At 48.1% G+C, this 22,707-nt stretch overlaps 1 protein-coding gene across 1 annotated transcript in view; it reads left to right on the top strand.

Annotated features, from left to right (window-relative positions):
• The window catches only part of LOC142588642 (uncharacterized), a 118,471-nt gene that overhangs the window by 1,998 nt on the left and 93,766 nt on the right, over positions 1-22,707 (top strand). Inside the window, exons 2-4 of the mRNA XM_075700469.1 lie at positions 9,248-9,498; positions 13,824-13,937; positions 15,003-15,126. Coding sequence (XP_075556584.1) covers positions 9,248-9,498; positions 13,824-13,937; positions 15,003-15,126 — 489 coding nt within the window. The remainder of the gene's footprint in view (positions 1-9,247; positions 9,499-13,823; positions 13,938-15,002; positions 15,127-22,707) is intronic.

Raw genomic sequence — 22,707 nt, 5'->3', positions numbered from 1 at the left:
ACTGGTCTTACAAGGAACAAGGAGTGAATACTCAGGGACCTTCTTCACCGATGCAAGGACTGTTTTTCGTCATAAACCATACGACAGACACCTTGTCGGGAAGCATCGCGTAATAACTGAGGAATCTATCCGACCACTCCGTGATAGCCCGTAGCGAATTTCGACAAGATAGATAGAGGTCACTAATCACGAAGTCGACGAAATGCTGCGGGGCGAATCTACCCAACCTTCGAAAAGCCTATGTGTTGCTCCTGTTCTCTTGGTGATGAAAAAAGGATGAGAGTCTGAGTTTCTGCGTCGAATATTGACGCCTAAGCGAGGTCACCAAAAAGGACATACACTCCTTTCCACGGATATACGACGCACTGGATTGGCTCATGGAAGGCACTTTTCACCGATGGACCTCAAACCTGCTACTGGCAAATAGGAAGTCGACGAGAGGGGTCGAGAGAAGACCACCTTTATAGCGCCGCACGGACTCTATGAATCAAGGTCATGCCATTCGGTCTTTGCTTGGCACCCGCAACGTTACAACGCGTAATGGACACTATGCTGGCTGGCTTGAAGTGGCAGACCTGCCTCGCCTATATGTAAGACGTCGTATTTCTCTCCCGGAAGTTTCGACGAGCATTTGAGGCGCCTTGAAAAAGTAATGGAGGCAATCTAGCCTTGCGGATTAACTTTGAAAGCCGAAAAGTTTCACTTTGCTTATGAAAAGCTCCTGTTCCTAGGCCACCTAATGAGTAAGTGCGAAGTAAGCCCCACCCACAGAAGACAGCTGCCATCGCAAAGTTCGAGCAGCGCACTGACAAGAAAGCAGTGCGCAGATTCTTTGGTATGTGTGCCTACTACAGCGGCTTTGTCAAGGACTTTTCACGGATCGCTGAGCCCTTGACACATATAATTAAGGTGATGTCGAACTGGGAAACGCCGCATCATTTCAAGAACTCAAACGACTCAAACAGTCGCCGCCGCTACTTGTGCACTTCGACGAAGGTGCCGATACCTAAATCTACACGGACGCAACTAGCCTAAGCCTCGGCGCCGTCCAAGTCCACACGAAAGATGGACTTGAACCGGTCATAGACTGCGCTAGCCGGTCGCGGTCAAGAGCGAAAAAGCAATTATTCTTAAATCGAAGAGGAATGCCTTCCCGTCATTTGGGCTACAGCAAAATCCCGCTTTTGCCTCTATGATAAGCCATTCAAAATCATAAGCGGCCATCACGTGTTGTGCTGGCTAGCAAACTTAAAAGACCCTTTAGCCTGACACGATGGAGTCTCAAACAGGAAGAATATGGCATCAACGTAATTTACAAAACCTGAAGTAAAAGCTCTGATGCGGACTGCCTGTCACGCGCTCCCACGGATCTGGCGCCCCAATATAACCATGACGAGGACGCCTCTTTAAGTACAATAAGCGCAGACGACGTTGCCGAGCAGAAGTGAGCAGAGCCGGAGCTAAGAAGCCTTGCTGAGTACTTGGAAGGAGAGACCGACTTTGTTCTAACGGCAGTTAGGCTCGGATTGTCCTTGTTTTTCTTGCGAAATGACGTCCCGATGAAGAAGTTTTTTCCATTCCGCGCCAATTACCTCCTTCTGGTACCATTGTCATTGTGGTCAGAGATTCTGCACGCCCTGCATGCTCTGGACCATGCAGGAGAAGTATTATTGGCCGCGCCTCACCGCTGACGTCGCTCACTACGCCAAGACCTGCCGAGTCTGCATGCGACGCAAGACACCACCGACACGGCCAGCAGGGCTGCTACAGCACGTTAAACCTTCTTTCCGAGCATTCGAACAGATTTGAATGGACTTATTGGGGCTCTTTCCTACGTCAATATCTAGAAACACTTGGATCGTCGTAGCGACCGAATACTATACCCGCTACGCAGACATAAGCCTTGCCGAGAGGTAGTGCCGTGGAGGTGCCGAAATTGTTCGTAGAGAACATCCTGCTGGGACATGGTGCCCCAGAAGTGATTATCATGGAAATAAAAATGGCTGTTACAGCAGAGCTTATGCAAGCGATCCCGAAATAAAGACAGACATGCCATTGGAAGACAACCGATGGCGCACGGACCCAGTTAAGCCTTTTCAGGCTTTTTGTCCGTGCTGAAAACATCTGGCAGATGTTCAATAATGCTGAATTGAATTGAACCACGTAGCACCCGCAGACGAATGGTGTTACGGAACCGCTGAACAAGACCCTCACGGACATGTTAGCAATGTACATTTACATCAAGCACAAGACGCGGGACACCACCCTTTTGTAAGTAGCTTTCACTTACAACAGAGATGTACAAGAAACAACGCAGATGACACCCTCTAACCTTGTTTGCGGAAGGAACCCGACGACGGCTCTCGACGCATTCTGCCGTACGTCACCAACGCAGAAAATCTCGACGTCTCTGCCTACCTGCAGCGCGCCGAAGCAGCCCGACAGTTGGCGTGCCTGCACATCAAGAATTAGCAGAAGATCAACAGCTGGCATTACAATCTTCGACGACGCTTCGCCGATGTAGCGATGTAGCGCAGTGTAGCGATGCTCCTGTGGGCCGATGTGAAGCATACTAAAGATGTTCTGATATGCCCACTATATTCCTGTACGCAACAAGCCCAGCAGAGATAGCAGACGTCATATCTACACTAAAGAATAACTGCGCATGCGGAGCGGACGAAATAAGTACAAAGCCTATAAAGAGTGTAGCGCAAGTAATATGTCACCCGCTTTCGCATATCTGCAACCTCGTCTTATCGACTGGTGAATTTCCCGTGCTCATGAAAATTGCGAGAGTAGTGGCACTGCATAAGGGGGGTGCGTTAGATAACCTCAATAATTTCAGACCCATCTCAGTTCTTCCTATCTTTTCTAAAATCCCTGAACGCATTTTAAATAAAAGAATAGTTGGGCACTTGACAAAAAACAAAGCAATAGTACCAGCACAATTCGGGTTTCAGAAACAAAAGTCTACTGAGCAAGCGCTTTTGCATGCGAGAGACCACTTAATTAAGAACTTTGAAAAACAGACTTACACTATTGGAGTGTTTTTGGATTTCCGAAAGGCTTTTGACTCTATTAATCACGATATTTCGCTTCGAAAGTTACCCTGGTATGGCATAAGAGGTGTAGCATATACTTTAATTAAGAACTATCTCAGCTCCCGTAAACAGTTTGTTAGCCTAAAAGATTCTAAGTCCCAACTTCTTGATTTAAAGTGCGGTGTTCCTCAGGGCTCAATCCTAGGCCCAACTTTGTTTCTTCTCTATATCAATGATATTGTTAACATCCCAAACACACCGTGCATAACTTTGTATGCAGATGACACCAGCGTTTCCTTCTCTGATCATAACATTCAAGAAGCATTTAACGTAGCCAATAGATGGATGGGGGACCTCAACTGTTGGCTAAATTCAAATAGAATACAACTGAACTGCGAAAAAACAAAGTACGTCATATATAGACCAAAAGCAAAGCAGCTGATGAGTCACTACGAGTTAAATTTTGGGGGGCGCATTATAGAAAATACGAACTGCGTAAAATTTTTAGGCGTATGGTTTAACGAAAACCTGTATTGGTCCATTCATGCGGAGACCCTCAGAGCTGACATTCGTAGAGCGACGGGAATGATTAACATGTTAAAGCATCTTATTCCAACGAATTTAAAGAAACAGCTATTTACACACTAATACACTCTCGTCTACACTATTCTCTTCTGGTCTGGAGAACTACTACCAAAACTAACCTTATGTCACTATATAGGCTGCAAAAAAGAGCCGTAAGGGCAGTTTGTAACCTACCTGTTCTTGCACACACTAAACCATTTTTTGATAAGCTTGGCATACTCCATATAGACCACCTATTTTTGCATAAGCTATCGCTCGAGGCGTTCCGTCTCCGTCAGGCTGATCACATACAGTTTAATCAGACCTTCGCCACCAAAGAAACTCCTTATAATCTCAGACATGACCCAATCTCTATACCGCTTACTCGCACGAACTACGGGAAACAGGCATTACACTTTCAAATATCAACCTTACTTAACAATAATCCCACAATTCTGGAACAATTACAAACCACGAAATCAAGCTTGAGGTTCAAGAAATCTGTTAAAACGTATTTTCTTCGCTGCTTTATTGTATAACTTCCTTATGTACTACAATGTTACTGTTTTGTTTTCCTTTTTAACATCTTCTGATCGAGATTCGAATTGTTAATCGTTTTTTATATGTTATCATATTTCGAAAACTGTAACACTTGTTGTGCTGTTGTTTGCTTCAGAGTGTCAACATGCTTTGGGTGCTGCAGCCGTTGTCAGGCAAGAATATTGCCTTTTGCTGCAGCCCCTGAGACAGCTGTATGTCTCAAACAACAAAATAAATGAAAATGAAAATGAATACCAGACCGGCGACCATGTATAGGTTTGGACCCCAGTACGCCGATGAGCACTTTGCGAGAAACTTTTGCGACGTTGTTTCGCACCCTACAAGATCGCCCGACCTATTCGCCCACTGGACTACGAGGTCGTGCGAGACGGCATTTTGCAATCACAGTGGCGCCGCTCACGGCCTGAAATAGTCCACGTTGTGAACCTTAAGCTCTTGTACCACCGCCAACCAACTATGCGACTTTGTTTCGTTATTTGTTTATTTTTCTTTACTGCATGTGCTTTAGTTTCCTGCTCTCGTGTTCGTAGCATCTAGAAAATGCTTTTGAGGAGGGGAACATTGACACGTGTAATTATTTATTCTTTTCCCAGGGGCTGCATTTCGCGCGTTAAAAACTAAGAGTTAGCGCTCTGCGCAAGACATGCCTGCATTATTTCGAACTTAATTCGAATGTTAGTTCATTCTATCTGTCTGTGTCTGTTGTGACTGAGCCTTGTGTAATGTGTTTGTATTCGCGACGTGAAATGCGTATTGCTGTAAGGCCTGCGCGCACGTGTGGTTACGCTGGAACATTTGACGAGTCGTGTATAAAAGCATACGCGCTTGATCCGCGAAGCAGATTTCCGACGATCAACCACTGTGTTCGCTCTATCGCTTTGCTTAGAGTGTCACTTGCTTTTGTGGGCACAAGTTCACCCAATAAAGGTTAGTTTTGTCATTAATAGTTGGGCTACTGTGTCCTTGAGGGTCACTACAATGCGAAAATAGTTTCTCAAATTAAACAATTTCCACTGGAATGAGCACAGCGGTTGTGAAGAAACGTAGGATTGAAACTTTGCTCTAGAAAATGCGGTTTTACTCTATTCAATAAAAAAAGGGAACAGATAGCATTTCTGCGTTCAATGCATATTTGAATTAGGAAATTGGAGTTGGCCTCGAGCTAAATCTCACTCTTAAATTCTTAGTTCGTTTTCGAGAGCAACGCGCGTGCGTTCCAAACCTTTAAGTATATCTTTGCTTGGCCACTGACCGGTAGCTATGCCTTTTATGAAGTACAATTCAGGAAATGACTGGCTGGATTTACTATGATGATGACTTAGAGTACCAGTCTTTTTAAAATAGTTCGTGTCCATAAGGAAGCAGCACAGAAGATTTACAAATATTGTAGGCTCTATTTAATTGTGCTGTGTTTATGTTCCGTTGTATGAAGTCTTATTTCTGCACTGCTCGCCTGAAGAATAAATACCAGCTGGCTCAGAAAAGCAAGTCTGCTTTTCTTCTTTTTTGTAATCTGGGCGGTCAGTTTTGACAAGGTTTGCTCTTTATATTGTTCTTCGCGGTCTTTCTTCGTGCCGTTTATTTCTTTGCTGTTCTTCCATCGCAATACGCGAATAAGCTGTGCTTGGGGTAGTATTTTTCTCATTAGGCACATATGCCACAGTGTGTCAGTGTAAAACATAATTCAGCGGTAAATGTGAAGTAAGTCCGTTAGCATTATGCCGCAACTCTTTGAGATTCCTGATCCGTGATTTACCCGCATTCACCACAATGCAATGTGTAGCTCATGAGCTCACTTTGCGCACGTCCGGCTTCTTCGAGTAGAGAAGTGCAACTGACGGTGGTCCGCAGTAGACCGATGCCAGTTGCGCTATTTATGTAGGGTACGTTGTTTTCCTTTTCCAGTTCATACAGATTTTTCATAAAAACGTAATGAGTGGAGCGAACGTGACGTTCGCGTAGATGAATTCCTTGGCCATGCGGACATCCTTGGCCGCTAATAATGTAAGCTTCAGAAGAATAATTGACACGCATTCAATAATACATTTTTTTATCAGTGCCTTGAGGGCAGTTGTCTGGATGGCAAGTCTGGAGTTAGTGAAATATTAAGGCGCACCCACCTCTTAAATATCTTTAATACCGGCCCTATTTCGAGGTTACCATCATCTATAGGGTGACCGGCTCCCCACACTTCGCACACACATATTCTTTCTCTAATTATATACTCCTATTGCTAACGCATTGAAAAACAAGTAAACTGTAGCGGCATAGTAGTATGGTTATCTGCTGATCTGCCTGAGGTGACGGGTTCGACACCCGGAAACAGGAGGCACCATCCGACGAGGCCGTAATGCACGATGTCGTGCGTACCTAAATATAGGTGCACTTTAAAGAACTGGTTGTCGAAAGAAGCCCAGGTTGTCAAAAACTGTACCGTCCATCTCGTTCCTCCCACCTGTACCCTAAACACCTGCTATGAACAAGTCGCTTTACCAGGTCGCTTACTATCCGCAATACCGCCCCTTCCTAGCCATCCCTTATACTCGTCGAATCAAGGTACTCCCGGAAACAACAAGAAGCTGGGCAGGAAGCGTGCTGGGGTTCTTCCTCACTCGACATCCAAGAGGCATGAGATTGGCTGCGTTATAAGCGGCATTGTATAAAATGTGGAGAGGGTTGCTCTGAGTTATTTAAACGCGTGATGCACACTTCCACGGCGCTGGATCTACTAATTGACCGCATAAACTGCGCGAGGGAATGCAAATTCATACCGTAAAATTAGAACGTTAGACCTAACGTCCTTATGCATAGGAAGGTATACGTTCCGCCTGATTTAACTGTTTTGGAATAACAATAATGAAATATCCACAAGTGTCACTAACAACCACTTGTTCTTCGTTTTATTTCCCAAAGATGACGTTTCACCGATGAGCCCCGTAAAAGTTTTTACAGCGAAGCTGTATATGGTTAGTTGATTCATCCATCCGTCCGTTCGTCCGTGTGTCGCCTGTACGCCGAATACACCTGTGCAACCCCCTGCGCATGCGCGAAAAGCAAAGAGAGAGGCAGGCCCGCAATTGGCTGTGCCAGTAGTGACGTTGTTGCTCTCCGTCGCAGCCGAGCGCGCGCGCAGCAGTGGGCTTCTTCGATTTTCCACTTCTGGCTACCCGCGGGCTGCCAGAGCCAGCCAGAGCGTCTTCGTTTTTCTTGGGTTGCTCCGCCCACCGCGCTACGCACTTCCGCCGGGCGTTCGTTTTGCTCGCGCTGGACGGTTCTGGCTACCCGCGGGCTGCCAGAACCTGCCACGACGATTTTGGTCTGGCTGCTCTCTGGAAGTTCTCTGGCTAGCAGACGACTAAAAGAGGCGATGGGCGCTCGCCGCCATCTTTACGGGGACTTGACGGATTGCAACTCGGGCGCTTGAGGACTTAAATTTACCTCGCTCAGCCAACTGTTTACGGTCATCTTCGGATTTCCTTACTTCTAGCGTTATCTTTTTACGTGCTAACGCTCCGTTCCGCATCGCGAAGCGGTGTGATACCATCCGTGGTAAACCGTTTGAAGCTTTTGTGTGTCCGTGTGTGCCCTGATCGCTTTTTCGCGGCGGTGAACAGCGCGCCGCACTCTCATGCGTGCATGTTATCTGCATCGTGTTCCACGCAAGTAGACGCTCATTCACACATTGCGGTACATTTTGGGTTCGTCTTACTCTGGTGGCGTTCCTTTTCACATATTTCGCGTATGTATATCTCTCCTTACTCTGCAGTTAGCGAAGGTTTTGCAGTTAGCCCGTGTTCGCTCCGTCTCTCCGTCGTATGCTTAGGTGGCAGCTCGAAACCGATATGTGTTCGAACTGCAGGCCGTTGATCTAAGAATACATTGATTCCACTCTGTACATTTAGATGCACGTACATTGGCTTATTGCTCTCATGATTGCGACCAATGTTGTTTTTCGTGTGAAACGTTTCGCTGGTCAAAGGCGACGTGCATTTTCACGCGCCAGCCGCGTCCCCAGCTCCTTAAATAAGAAGCACCATCAGCCACAACAAACTTTCTGAAATCGAAGCCCAAGCAGGTCGGCGCGAAATTTTATGCGTATGAGACGTACCCGATAACCTGCTTTTTCATGTCTTGTGATGACACAACGCCAACTCATCAATGTCGCCGGTGGTCAACGTGATCGCTGCGAGCAGGGATCCTCCAGCTTTCGCTTTCGAGTATACAATCACGATTTCGCGTCTTGTCATCCGCCTCATCGGAGGCCAACTGTTGCGCTGCGCAAGGCGAGGTTGGCCGAGTACGCGTCCTGCGCCGAGTCGCGCAAAATCGCGCGAAAGTGATCGTATTCCTGAATGCAACTATATATTTTCAAGCTGGCAACGCATAAATGGGCCGACTACGCCGAGCGCGCGTCGGCCTCGGCGGCCGCTGCCATGCTGGTAGCATGTTTACATTTGGCCAGCTGTACCGGCGTTCGCATGGCCGTTCGATTTTGCAAACTTCGGGCAGGTTTGGGTTGTCTTGGGATCCCAGCCCACGTGACTTCCTGTCAGAACCGGGACTAGCTGGCTGCCGTCTGGCTCCCAGCGCGCTGCCAGAACTCCGAAAATCGAAGAGGCCCAGTTTCTCTGCGGCTACGAAATGGGTGGGTCACGCCTCCTACGTACTCAGGAGGAGCCGACAGCTCTCGATCAGCTACGCCACGGGCAGAACCGGAAACGAGCTCCTCTATTCCGCGCCGCTGCAGCAGCACGGGCACAGGCACATGCAGCCGAGCGCAAGCTGCAACTACGTAGCGTTGACCAGGCAGCCTACCAAGGCGTCGTTTAATGAACCGTCAGTATTAACACAGTGATAAACGCCAGGGCTGCGTTTTCAGCTTCGCTGGTTAACCATCTGTACGGAGTGCTTGGGCGGTGATTATTTATAACCATTATCTTCGCACTGCCTAATCAGATAAAATGCCAACAAGCCAAATCAGCCACCCTAGTTAGGCGTCGCATTCCGCAGTACTTTGTGCACTATCATCCAATGAACGGCTCAAAACTAAGAAGCAATGTTATTGGCGTCTCGTATTTCAGCACTTGGAAACAATGTTGCTGGCGGTGCAGAAGATGGCTCCCTGCATCCGGCGAAGCCGGCCCCCGATGCTCCGCTGCCATTCGAGCAGCCGCTTTCTCCGGAACTGATAAGGGAGCAGCCGACAAAGCCGTCTGAAGGCGAGGGGAACATAGAGCAGGCCTTGACGTCACCGGCAGCCCCTCCTACCGGTGATGCACAAGCTTTCGACCAGCCGTTACTACAGGATATTCTCGAAACGTCGCAGACCAAGGTACGTCGCATAAACATGTTCAGGCTAACCGCAGCACCTTTCTCTTCAAGTATACTATACACTAGCTAATGCTGTTTTTCGCTTTGATAATGTTCTCAGTATGGCCTTTAAAAAGTTATCTCGGCGCTAACTCCGATATTTCCATTACAGTACATTAAGAACATACATGCGCTCTCAAGAGGTATAAGCTGAACGGAGTTGAGTAAGATGTCTTGCATTTGACACAGAAAACCTATATTTTGGTAACTGTGGGGCGCATACTAACTTCAAATAGGACCTCGTACTTTCTCCGAAAATTGCCCAAGAAGGGTAAGTTTCATTTTCAGATTTGTGAACTATTGCACAAAGGTCACAAATCAGTATCTCTGCAGGAAAACAGATATCGCAGTTCAGTAAACTGCATCTGTTAGAGCATCTGAAGCAGCAATATTCCATGTATAACAGTACAGACTGCATGGATTGTTCGCATTGCTTACAAGGTATTTGAAAAAGTTATGCTTACAAATTATGGACATGTATGAGAGAGGTGTAAATACATAATTTCGCCCGTTTTAAAAGTCACCAAAAGGCGGAATTTACAGACTCGCGATACCATGTGGTTCAGATGACTTGGAGTTATCATCCTAATACAAGTCTTTTTTTTCACTTTTTGCAGTTTTCAACACCTCTTGCAAAAATTTAAAGCCTGGATAAAATTTCTGCGTTCACAATAGATACTAGACTCCTACATTTTGTACCGAATTCATAACAGCGCATTCAATTTGGTGCATTCGATGCCTAGCCAAAGAAATTCTTTGTTTCCATGCTTCTAGATGGGCGGTCCCAAGGTAGAGCTTCCTGTTAAGTTCTTTTCGAGTCGTCAGGTTTCTAAGCCAGTTGTCGGAGTCTCAGTATGCTTACGATCAAGCTGAGCTGCTGCGCGCCGAAAAAGTAACTTGAACGTAATTGACGAGAAGAAAGGGGGTTAACCGAGGGGCCCGATTTTTATTAGTCATATCATAAGAAGCCAACAGACACTGACACCAAGGACAACATATGTTGTCTATGTTGTCCTTGGTGTCTGTGTCTGTTGGCTTCTTATGATATGAACGCAATTAGGTGACGTAACAACGCACACATGTGGGCTAATTGTAGAACACTTGTATTGCGCTCGTAAGAACGACGTCACGACGTCTGTGAATAGTCAGACCGAATTTTCCAGTTGCATTAGTGTGCCATGATTTACAATACGTGCCGCGTCCATGCATGAGCGAATTACCTCACCATCTTTGAACAGTCAGAGTGTCCCCTCCTTATTCCCGCCACGTCACCGATCAGTGTACTTATACCACAAATTACATTTTGTATAGCGCTAACGAGGACATGACTACGATGATGATGCTAGCACTTGTACTGCCTTCTTCGCGGTGTGACCACACAGCAAACTGATCGGTGAGCGGCGGGAATAAGGAGGGGACACTCTGACTGTTCGAAGATGGTGAGGTAATTCGCTCATGCATGGACGCAGCACGTATTGTAAATCATTGCACACCAATGCAACTGGAAAATTCGGTCGAACAGCCACTGTGCAGTTGATTTGGGACACCGGATCTTTATTGCTGGCTGTATAAACGTCACCTTTGACAACAGACGCGCTGGTGAAAATATGTTCTGTTTAAGTTCCTTTTCCATCTCATTTCTGATTAAATGTTGTGTGGGCTCTTTACCCGGATTGTAAGGTAGTACATGTTGTACTTATGCGTGTAGCACCCGTAGGAAATATTTTCGTGCCAGTGATCGAGCCTCTAGTTGAATAAACGTAGCACGGTGCCTTAAGATTGTGGACGCGGATGTCTGAACATTGCATATAGTGTCATTAGTTCAAGAACGCTGGAGGACTCCGGGCTATCGTCACACACTTATTCTTAAATATAACCTTAAAAATGAGATAACAGGCCCGAAAATATCTACCGACGAAAGTCCAGCTCCCGGCAGGCCAGCACCATCTCTGTTCAACTAATCACATTAGGCGAGTTTTACCTAGAGTACTTCGGGAAGTCTCATTTGTTCATTGTAGGAGTACCGTGTATTTGCTTTTCGTACTCGCTTCTACGAAGGCAGCACAAATGCAATTTCTTATTGGAGGCTGCAACTTCCAATTTCTTTGTCGACAAATTTTAACATCGGAAATCGGCCACTGCACGTTTTCTCGTACAGCGCGCATTGTCTGCACGGAGAAGAGAGCAGGCCCTAAAATCTCACAAGGTATACAAGCGCCTGCGACCACAACGCCACTAGCCGGCTTCTCGACCTTGAAAATTCAGTTGTTTAATGTTCCAGAACAACGTTTGAATTTTTGAGGCATCACGTAGAGGCGGAACTCCAGATTGATTTCGGCTATATCGGGTTTGTCAACAGGAACCCTATTCCCGGTATGCGAGCGGTTGCTGCATCTCGCCGCCACGGAAATACGGCCGCAGTGGCCAGTATTCCATCCCGTGACCACGTGCATAGCAGCGCTACGCTATAGTCGCTAAGCCACCGCGGCGGGTCTTCTCGTGCTCTCTGGCTGCGGGCCCATTTCCCGTAGCGCTTCTGCAGAAGATGGTGGTTTACGCACTCTGTTAGTTCCCACAACGCTCACGTGCATTATTAAATCTATTATATTCCTTATTTACCATTTGTTGGAAACACAGTTTTTCTTGCCTTCTTAAAAGCGCATACTACTTTCGTCAGCTCGGAATAACTCGTCAGACAAGAATCTCTTCTTCATGAGCACCGACAAGAAAATTTGTTGCTTTCATATGATTGATGCATAGCTCCCGGCCCAGTAGTTACGTTATAGGCAGGCTCAGTTCTTCAAGAGCCCCAGAAAATAATTCACCGACGATTACAATATTACCTAACGCGACATTTGAGCGCAGCTCTATACGTCTTTTCACTTCGCGATAAATTGACTGGCGTGGACAACCGGTCTCATGCGTTACGTTGCAAACGTAGGAAAGTGTGGCGCCACTGTCTCGCTAGTCTGGACACAGCGAGAACCAGCGTGTGGGGCCAGCTTGTGGGTGACGCGTGGGCACAAGGTGCCGCCGACAAACCTCCCAGACGATGCACGCTACTCTGGCACCATCTCGAAGCCACCGTCACTGCACTACGCTTTTCTTTGGACGCTTTCACCATACCCTCCTCCGCTTTCCGCCTCATGGTCTCGCTGCACCCTCCTCTCCGCCTTCTTACTCGCGCCTCTTCTCTCTCGCCGCTTTTTTCATCCCCCGCTGCGCGCTACGTTCGCTCTTATCATTCGCTGTGCTCGTTCGCACGGTTACGCTGGGAACGCCGAAGCTGGCCGCAGGAACGTGTGATTAAGGGCTGCGCGCCAAATGTGTTACATAATTTATAATTCGAATATTTCCAAATACAGCCGCCGCGGCAGCCCAGTCGCTGTGGCATGACGCTGCTGAGCTCGACGTCCCTGGTTCGACCGTGTCCGCGGCAGCAACATTCTGATGGGAAGCAAATAAAAAAGAGTAATGCTGGTGTACTTATAGTTGGCTGCGCCTAGAGGGACCCCAGGTGGTCAAAAGTAATTTGAAGTCTCCATTTGCGGCTCGTGCTTCTGGCGCGAAAATTTGACTTGAATTCGTACTTCTTTTAGCTACATTTCAGAACGCGCATGAACTTGGCGAGGCTTATACTGGGAGTAAAATAATATTTCCTTCACCGCTGCCAGATAAGTCAATCTGGTGGTACAGTGGCTAGCAACTGTGCTCGTGGTAATAGGCACCAGTGGCGCGCACACACAGACCGAAAGCAGAGACGATTCTTCACTCAACGGGGCAAATCCGGAGAGAGCCAGTCCCCATGGCGTTTATCAGGAATGTTCACAATTGGAAGAGCAAATTTGGCTGCTTTGGGTGAGGCGCTCCACCAGGCTAATTCGTGCCTATTTGAGACGCTTTTGATACCGCGTTGCCGCCACCATCAGTTTAGGTGACGTGAATTGTCTCCACCGTCACATCCGAATCCACCTTGTTATAGGCGCGTGATTTGAACTGCCTGGCTAAAGGTTGATGTAACAAATTATTTGCGCCACTCTGGCTGAACTTTGGCTTCATATGTTAATTACAGAGTTGACAACTACCTAAAAACAGTAACAAAAATTGGTAGACTCGCGTCAGTACTCCTTTAAAGGCATGCATTCATGGTAGTTCGATTATCTGCAAGGTGTGAGTTCCGTCGTAAGTGAGATATTGTGCTTCTTGTAATATGGCAGCTAGAGTAGCCGGACGCAAATATTTATGAAGTAAAGCAACAATTCCTTCCAAATACACATTTATTCTCAGGAGACAGCGCTCTTGGAAATCACCCCACACGTGGAAGGCAACTTACCACAAGGGGTTCCAAAGCCAGGGGTTCCAATCGCGCCATCTGAAGTACCGTCGCCCAAGGAGCCTAGGGTGGGTTTTTTACCTTTTTATTTGGTGCAACCAATGACTTCTGTCACGCTCCCTCCCTGCACTTATATGTAGCTTCCCTTTGTGCCCGCTCATCGCTTTGACCGAATTATCGCTATTATTCACTTAACAATATTCCCAAAGAGGCACTTCCTGTTTCGGTAAGTTTGTCTACATTGTAACCATTTTCATATCGAGAGAAACGCATCTTAAATCAAATTTTGCGCGCAGTGTGAGTAGTTCAGTGCAGCGTTTAATTTACAGGCGCGGCCACAGCTAGCGTGAACACGGAATCTCGTGGCGCCCTTCCACGGAGCGCCACCAACTGCGCTTCGTGAAGTCTTGGCAGACGACTCGCCATAGCAGACGACTCGCCGGGCTTTTCCCCAATCAGTTTGGTTGCGCTGGCAGTGGCCGCGACTTTACGCAAGAAGCATCGATGCGCTTGCATATTTATTGACGCATATACATGAATAGCGGGCAGACTTGAACCATGGGACTCGATCCACGTTTAAATTGCTGCTTTGCTTTTTGAACAGGCGCCCATCGAATAAGTGTTCGATTCATTCAGTGATTCGCTCTGCCAGTGTTGCTGCCTATGTATTGTCATTCAATATCAAGCCATTACCATGACGCTGCCATTTTAAGAACATGAGACCGATGGAAATATTCCCCTGATTATCGTTTTCAGCTTGCCAACATCACACGCCATTCAGTCACCGTGGCTGCCCAATTATCAAAAAAAAAAAAAAACTTTACGAGCGGAAAAGCGAAGTGAAGCCGAAGTACTCTCACAATTTGATTGCAGATAGCAGAATTATGAAAACCTGAACCTGATAAGAGGCTGTATTTGTTTACCATGGTAGGCGCCCACATCTTGTTTCAGTACTCTCTCGGTGGCCTGTCAACCTATGAAAAATGGTGCACTTTTGTACGGGCACTCCACACACTGATGGGCATGCTCTGCTTGCAGACTAGACATGACTATCCGTACTACCGATGTTACGCGCAGCGTTAAACGTGGCACAACTAACGTCTAGGTTTTTTCATGCACTTTGCCTGCACCAGTCGGACGAAGGAAACCCGATGCTTCGACGAACGTCCGATCTGAGAGCCAGAGGAGTGTCTATACTCAAGAGGAAAATGTCGCATGAGCCTTTGCCTGGCGGCGGCATCAAACAGGGCTACTTGGGCAAGGTATGCGCGCGCAACTGACCCCCTCATTTCGAGTACTGCACTCCAAATACTTATACTCCATTTTGCATGACTGACTATTTGACCCGTAATCAGCTCAATTTCCTGTGATCATCAAACACAACGCTGGCGTTTGTTGACTGATTGAATTCTGTGGTTTTACGTGCAAGAAACTACGATTTGTTTATGAGGCACGCCGTAGTATGGGACTCCGGATTAATTTTGACCACCAAAGCATCTTTAATGTGCCTACAAAGGCACAGGACACGGGCGTTATTGTATTTCACCCCATCGAAATGCGGCGTCCGCTACCGGGTTTCAATCCCGCGATCCCGTACTTGGCAGCGCAATACCATAGCCGCAAATACAATACAATACGATACAATCTTTAATTTCCATAAAGAAAAACAAAATAAAGATAGCAGACCTGCCAAAGCCGCATAGGGCTCGACTGGCAGTGGCTTACAGACAGGTCTCAGAAAATTGCACGTGGTTATTAGCGGAGTTAATCATTAAGTGGTCGAACGAAATATTTAAGAAATTATACAAACTGTTTTCTTACACTTCGAAAATCCTGAGTAATTTCTGGATTCCAGGTCTTAGTGTTAGCTTAAAACGCGGGTGTTGGTAATTTATTAAATATGGCTGGAACATAATACTGTCGCGTCCTTCATTCATACTTGGTTGCTGTCTTCACGTACAGTTCTTTCACGTACAGGGATCACGTAGAGTTCTTTCCGCCTCAGGGAAGGGGCGGCTGTATACCATATCTTAACATCATTATTGCATAAGTGTTCAATTGCAACGCTTTCTACAATCAGGGAAGTGAAGTTTGGCAAATTCAACAATTTGAAGACATCTGTATCTTTCCTTGGGCACAAATCGTATGCAACAGTGAACGTAAATTGAAGTAGTAACTTAGCGCGATAAAAACACGGAAATAAAAAAGGTGGACAAGGGCAAGCGCTACTCACAACTGTTTAATGGAAGGAAGGAAAGTACATATGGTATCCTCGTGTCACGCATGCGCATACCAAGCAGAAGAGAACGGGCACATGCACATCAAAGGCGCTTGCGCAAGAAGACAAATTCGCCATCTAGTTATGAGATAGAAGGCTCACTTATACACCCATCTCTATTCTTCTTGATAAAGAAACCCTCAAGAGCTAGCCTGGAAGAGGGGTCGCCGCTCCTGCCAAGAATAGTAGTCGCAGAAAATCGAGCGTCACAAGCACACGCGCTAACATGAGCCACGAAATATGCGCCCTTATCCTCCTCTTTCTTTAGTTCTTGCGCATGTTCCTTCAAACGGTCGTTCACGCAACGCTCGGTTTGTCCAACGTAGAGCTGCCGACAAGGGTGCAAGGGAATTGCATATACAACCCCTCTGGAGCACTAAATAAAGTGCTTCTCATGCCTCGTGCGGCAGCCCCGCCTGCTCTCACAGCAAACTCGAAGGCACAGCTTCCAAAACTTGCTGGGCGCAGAAGAAACCAGAGGAATATCCTGACGGAATACCATGATCTTCTACTCGTCCTTGGCCAGCCGCGTAGGAATTAAACTTTGGCTGCCCTGCTCATCGGTGCCGTAGCCGCCGGGTCTCGCTAATTCCGGCTAGCATTGAACGCTCAACTAGCCTGGAACCAAGCGAAACCTCAGGCAAGACAACACGCGCGCATGCCAGCGCGCTCTCACATCTGGCCGCTCCTGGTTAGTCGCGTTGGCAGACTTCGCTTTGTATTGAGCTATCGATAGCTCTTTAAAATACGTTGGATGTGGCTACCATCCATCGGTCAAGCTGGTGCCCTCCAAAGCGGGTCCGCATCACGTAGAAGGGCGAGACACGAGACTGGAGCATATGAGCGCGAGCGCACCTTCAAGCCCCGTCGTGCGCAAAGCAAACGCTGCGTGCACGCACTACAGTCAGTTGCATCTAGCAGTGGTCTGCTACGTAACGTAGATACCGCGGCCGCTGCTGGGTGGCGCGACGAGGCCGCTGGCTGTAAAACCCCTTAAACTTCGTAAAGTAGTGACACTCTCGTCCCCGCCTTCACTCCTCCTCGTTTCTCCTTTCTTTCACGCTCCCTCCTCGACCGTGGCGCTGCCTACAGTGCTCGAGCGTAGCAACGGCGCCAACATGCGCTCCTCGTCACTCCGTAGACGCTTCTCGAGCAAAAGTGGCGATGATGCACGGAGCGAGGGCCCACGTGATGGTATTAGGCCAATAGTGACGCGGCGTCGGCATCGGCCAGAGCGCGCGAGGAGGAGGCGGCATTCTTCAAAGCGTGGTACTACTTCACAAAGTTTAAGGGGCTTAAGCTGGCTGCGGCTCGCTGAAAACAACCGCGCTTGGCAGCGTCGTAGGCGCCAAAATCGGAAGTAGTTGCGTCTACGTGAGTATATAAAATCGAATTCGAACTACACGCAACGGTGAGTTCAGCCGATGGCGCGCTGTGGGCAAGCCCCACCCTACCATGGCTTTCGCAGTGCGACGCATAGAATAAGCAGCGAAGCACAGCGACGGGGAAGTTTGATTGCCAATAACTCCGCTTGCACTGATCGCATTGAAGTACTTTTTGCTAAGGGGACCATATGGTTATGTTGGTAAGGCATGGGAAAGTATACATGACATTGCCTTTCCTTTTTTTTTTACTTCAAATGCATTTCTCGATTTCCATAAAAAGTGGTTCAGGCCCCCTTTAACAAGCTCTGTCACTGTTAGATAATTATGTCTGTAACTATTCTTTAGCTTTGGCGGCATTTCAACGTGATGTTATCATAATGATTGCCTGGCTTTGAGTGGTTTGTAGGGGCACTAGATGACTCGTGACGTGCTACCCCAAGATATTACGCAGAGTTATTGAGAATCTATGAATACGCAGTACACCCACATCAGCATTGGTAGTGGAAGGGCTAGTCGAGTCAAAGTAGAGCGCGTAAGCCATCTAAGACAACTGTTTTAAGTTCTGAGCGATTTGACATTACAATTGTAAATTAGAATCGTTCATTGCACTATCGGTGGACAGACAATTTTGGTTGTGAGATCACTACAATGAATTTAGAATTTTGGGAAGAATTGTCAGTATATTCATTCGTACCAACACAAAAAATTACGAAGGCGAGGCTGAAGGTTATTCACTTGTTAAGCAAAGCAGCTTTCAGAACTTAGCAATGTGCTAAGCACGAGGTCGCGCGTTCGAATAGCGGCCACGGCGGCCGCATTTCGAGGGGGGTGAAATACGGAAAGACCCGTGTGCTTCGAGTTGGTTGCACGTTAAAGAACCCCAGGTGGCCCAAGTTATTGCGGAGTCCCCCGCTACGGCGTGCCTCATAATCAGACTGGTTTTGGCACGTAAAAGCCCATATATATATATAGAGAGAGATAGAGAGAGAGAGAGAGTATCATCGCCTTACAGTGCCAAGTTGCAGCACGTATGCCAATTGACTAAGTGATATATTCAAGATTAGAAATAGTATTTGTACTGGGATGGTTCGCTGTGGCCCATCTTTATTAGTTTCTGTACTTAGTGAATAAGCGCCAGAAACACCAACAACATTACATATATCTGGTAACTCTAAAGTGTTATTGTTGTGCCTTTTCTATGGAGCATAATGCAAATAAATTAATGGAGAATGAAGCAACAAATACGAACGCGCGGGCTTGCCGGTTTGAACATGCGCCAGCTGTGGCAGAAAAGGACGACGAGGGCGCCACTAGTGGCGCGAGTGCGGTGGCGCGGTTGCGCCGAGAGACTGCGACGCTAACCCTGGAACGGGCACCTACGAGCTGCGCTCTAATCACAGTGGCTCTAATATATGGCACCATCTCGCAGTCTTGTGCGGCATTCTCCTTTCCTCCTATCTCGTTTACCATACTATCTTCCTCTGATTTCCTCCTCGCGCTCTCTTCTTTATCTCCCGCTGCACTCCACGTTCGCTCTTTCATCCTTCGCGGTGCCCGTTCGCTCGGTTACAAGTGGCGCCGAGGCACGCTGTTTGGATCGCACCGCTGGTACGATCTGTTGGGAACTCGGCGCTGACGCCCGTGGTTGTACCTGGGTCGCAAGCCCCAAGGGTAGCGTTGGCCTGGCGGCCTGGGGTACAACTGGAAGCATCCGAAGGTCCCGGCAAAGCATGAGTCGACTGGTAACAACAAAACAACTTGTTTATTTTAACATCGCAAAGAGTTGGCGGTCAGGTTGACCGAAGTAGAGAGACGGGAGAGCGCTTTACTCAACAGAAGAAATCGGAGCCCTCCCTTTTGGCGTCCGGGGGCAGCTGTTTTTATACTCTCGCAGTTGAGGGCAAGAAGGAACCCCTCAATAGACGAGCACGTGAATGTACAATGGGCTAATGGTGACGCACACTGTCGTAGCGCTGCCGGTCGGGCACAATGACTGGAATGAGAGGGTGATCCCTGCTTTCGCATCGCCTGGTTCGGGCACAATGACTGGAAGGAGAGGGTGACTCCTGCTTTCGCATCGCCCGGTTTGGGCACAATGGCACATACACTCACACACGCACATGAAGACACGTGGCATCGGAACATGCCTGGAAACACCTGGCGGGGAGCGTTGCGGCGACGACGAACGGGCCAAAATGTCTGCCGCCCCGCCGCAGTCGCGCCGGCAAAACCGCGTGTCGCAGGCGAAACGCAACAGACCGCCCCGCCGGGGGAAGGAGATCCCGATGGACAGGGGACTGCATCCGCTGTCCGGAGGGATGTCGCTCGATGATGCTCATAACCGAAGTCGGGCGTCCCTCGACGTTTCTTGAGCGCAGCGCACAGAGAAGGCCTCGTTCTCTCGTTCAGGTTCGCACGGGACACTGCAAAGTGACTTCGGGAGAGTTCACATTTTTGTTCTCGTTCCCGGCAAGCGTTAAAACTACGCGGAAACTCAACCGCTCAGTCAGCAAGCACGGCACAACCCTCACTAAGCCCTGCCAGGCTCTTTCCCCTTTTTATACCACTGCATAGTTCCTTACAGTAGTCTAGCATCACTCAAAACGCGTCCACAAATTGGAAAATTGCACTAGAAAGCATATCATCACTTTGAAACACTAAACAAAAGCAATATGTTAAAAAAAATCCTGCCTCAGGAAGAAAAACATCAGTAACCAACAATTTTGAGGCTGATTCCTACGTTAGGGGCTTCGACTTAAGCCATCGGCGTTACCGTTGAGACTCCCCTTTTTGTAACGCACCTCAAAGGAATATTGTTGTAAAGCGAGGCTCCAGCGCAGGAGGCGGCCATTTTTGGGAGAGATGGTCTGCAGCCATTGGAGAGGGCAGTGATCCGTCTCAATGATAAACCTCGAGCCGGCTAGATAGCATGACAATTTCTGAACGGCCCACACGAGACACGCACACTCTTTCTCGGTGGCGCTATACGCCTGCTCACGACTGGTCAGCTTACGACTAGCATACAGGACGGGGTGTTCTACTTCTCCATTTTCCCGTTGGCACAGTACAACGCCCATGCCTCGCTCACTAGCATCGCACTGAACAACGAACCCTTTTGTATAGTCTGGCGATCGTAGCACAGGCTGGTTTGTTAGGGCACTCTTTAGGGCGCTAAAAGCTCTTTCCTTTGTCTCGTCCCAGACGACTGTTTGAGGCTCTGTCTTTCTTAGAGCATCCGTCAGGGGAGCCGCGATATCAGAGTACCTAGGGATGTACCTCTGATAGTAGCCGGCGACACCCAAGAACGACCGAATATCGGTCTTGGTGCGCGGTTGCGGAAAGTCTCGCACAGCGGCCACTTTTATTTCAGAGGGGCGGCGACGACCCTGACCAATCACGTGACCGAGGTAGACAACCTCGGCCTGTGCTAACTGGCACTTAGGAGCCTTGACTGTCAAGCCCGCTTCGCGCAGGCGGGTTAGCACTGCCCGCAAGTGTGTCATATGCTCAGACCAGGATGCGGAGAATATCGCTACGTCGTCTAGATACGGTAAAGCGAATTCTTGCTGTCCCCGCAACACTTTATCCATGAGGCTTGAAAAACAGTATGGCGCGTTCTTCAAACCAAAACTCAACACTTTAGGACGGAATGTTCCCATTGGTGAAATGAACGCCGCATACCTACTAGCCTCTTCTGTAAGTGGAACCTGCCAATAACCCCTGACAAGATCTAGGGTGGAAATAAACTGAGCGCTACTAACTTTCTCAAGGCGCTCCTCGATGTTAGGGATCGGATAAATTTGATCCTTAGTGATGGAATTAAGCCTGCGGTAGTCGACGCAAGGACGAGGTTCCTTGCCCGGTACCTCAACTAAAATCAAAGGGGAGGTATAATCACTCTCACCTGCCTCAATAACACCGAGCTGTAGCATTTTCTTTACCTCAGCCTCCATAATATCGCTCTGGCGGGGTGACACCCGATACGCCTTGGATCGTACTGGCTCTGGGGAGGTAAGTTCTATATCATGAGTAAGTACAGAAGTCCTACCAGGCCTCTCAGAGAACAGACCTTGAAACTCTTGTAATAGCTGGTGTAGTTCGGTTTTCTGCTCGGGCGACAGCGGTGCTTTACTGATAAGGTCACTAATGACTTGACCGGTGTCTTCCCTGTTCGTCACTGAGCCTAGTCCCGGAAGCTCGAGCGGAAGCTCTTCAGGAACGTTTACCATCATGCACACCACTGCTTCCCTTTGTCTATAAGGTTTGAGCAGATTACAGTGGTAAACTTGCTGTGCTTTCCGCTTTCCTGGCAGACTTACCACGTAGTTAACGTCCGACAGTTTCTGAACAATTCGTGCTGGGCCCTCCCACTGCACGTCTAGTTTGTTGTTTAGCGATGTGCGCAATATCATGACCTCATCGCCCACCTCAAAACGACGGGCCCTGGCTGTCCGATCATAATAAACCTTGGCCCTCTGCTGGGCCTTTGTCATTGCTTCACCTGACAACTCCTGTGCCCTTCTTAAGCGTTCGAGGAGCTTAAGTACGTACTCCACCACGACTGGGTCGTCGCCCCTACCTTCCCACGATTCTCGAAGCATGCGAAGCGGAGATCGAAGCGAGCGACCGTACACCAGTTCAGCTGGCGAAAACCCCGTAGCCGCATGCGGCGCGGTCCTTAAAGCAAACATCACCCCAGGCAGACACAGCTCCCAGTCAGTTCGATGTTCAAAACACAACGCTCTCAACACGCGCTTCATGACGGAGTGGAGCTTCTCAACGGAATTCGACTGTGGGTGGTACACTGAGCTGTGTAACAGCTTTACCCCACACCTTTCGAGAAAAGTTGTCGTCAAAGCGCTAGTAAACACTGTGCCCTGATCTGATTGGATTTCCGCAGGGAAACCAACTCGCGCAAATATGGACAGTAGTGCATTAACTATCTCAACTGAGCTGAGTTCTTTAAGCGGCACTGCTTCAGGGAACTTTGTCGCTGGGCAGATCACAGTCAAAATGTGTCTGTACCCCGTGGCTGTTACCGGCAGAGGTCCCACTGTATCAATAACGAGCCGTCTAAAAGGCTCCGTTATGATAGGTACCAATTTCAACGGCGCCCTTGATTTGTCCCCTGGTTTGCCCACCCGCTGACAAGTGTCACATGTCCTCACGAAATGG

Source organism: Dermacentor variabilis, chromosome 7 (assembly GCF_050947875.1).
Source record: "Dermacentor variabilis isolate Ectoservices chromosome 7, ASM5094787v1, whole genome shotgun sequence".
NCBI lineage: Eukaryota > Metazoa > Arthropoda > Arachnida > Ixodida > Ixodidae > Dermacentor > Dermacentor variabilis.
The sequence above is the reverse complement of the archived record's forward strand: the minus strand, read 5'-3'. Positions and strand labels throughout refer to the sequence as shown.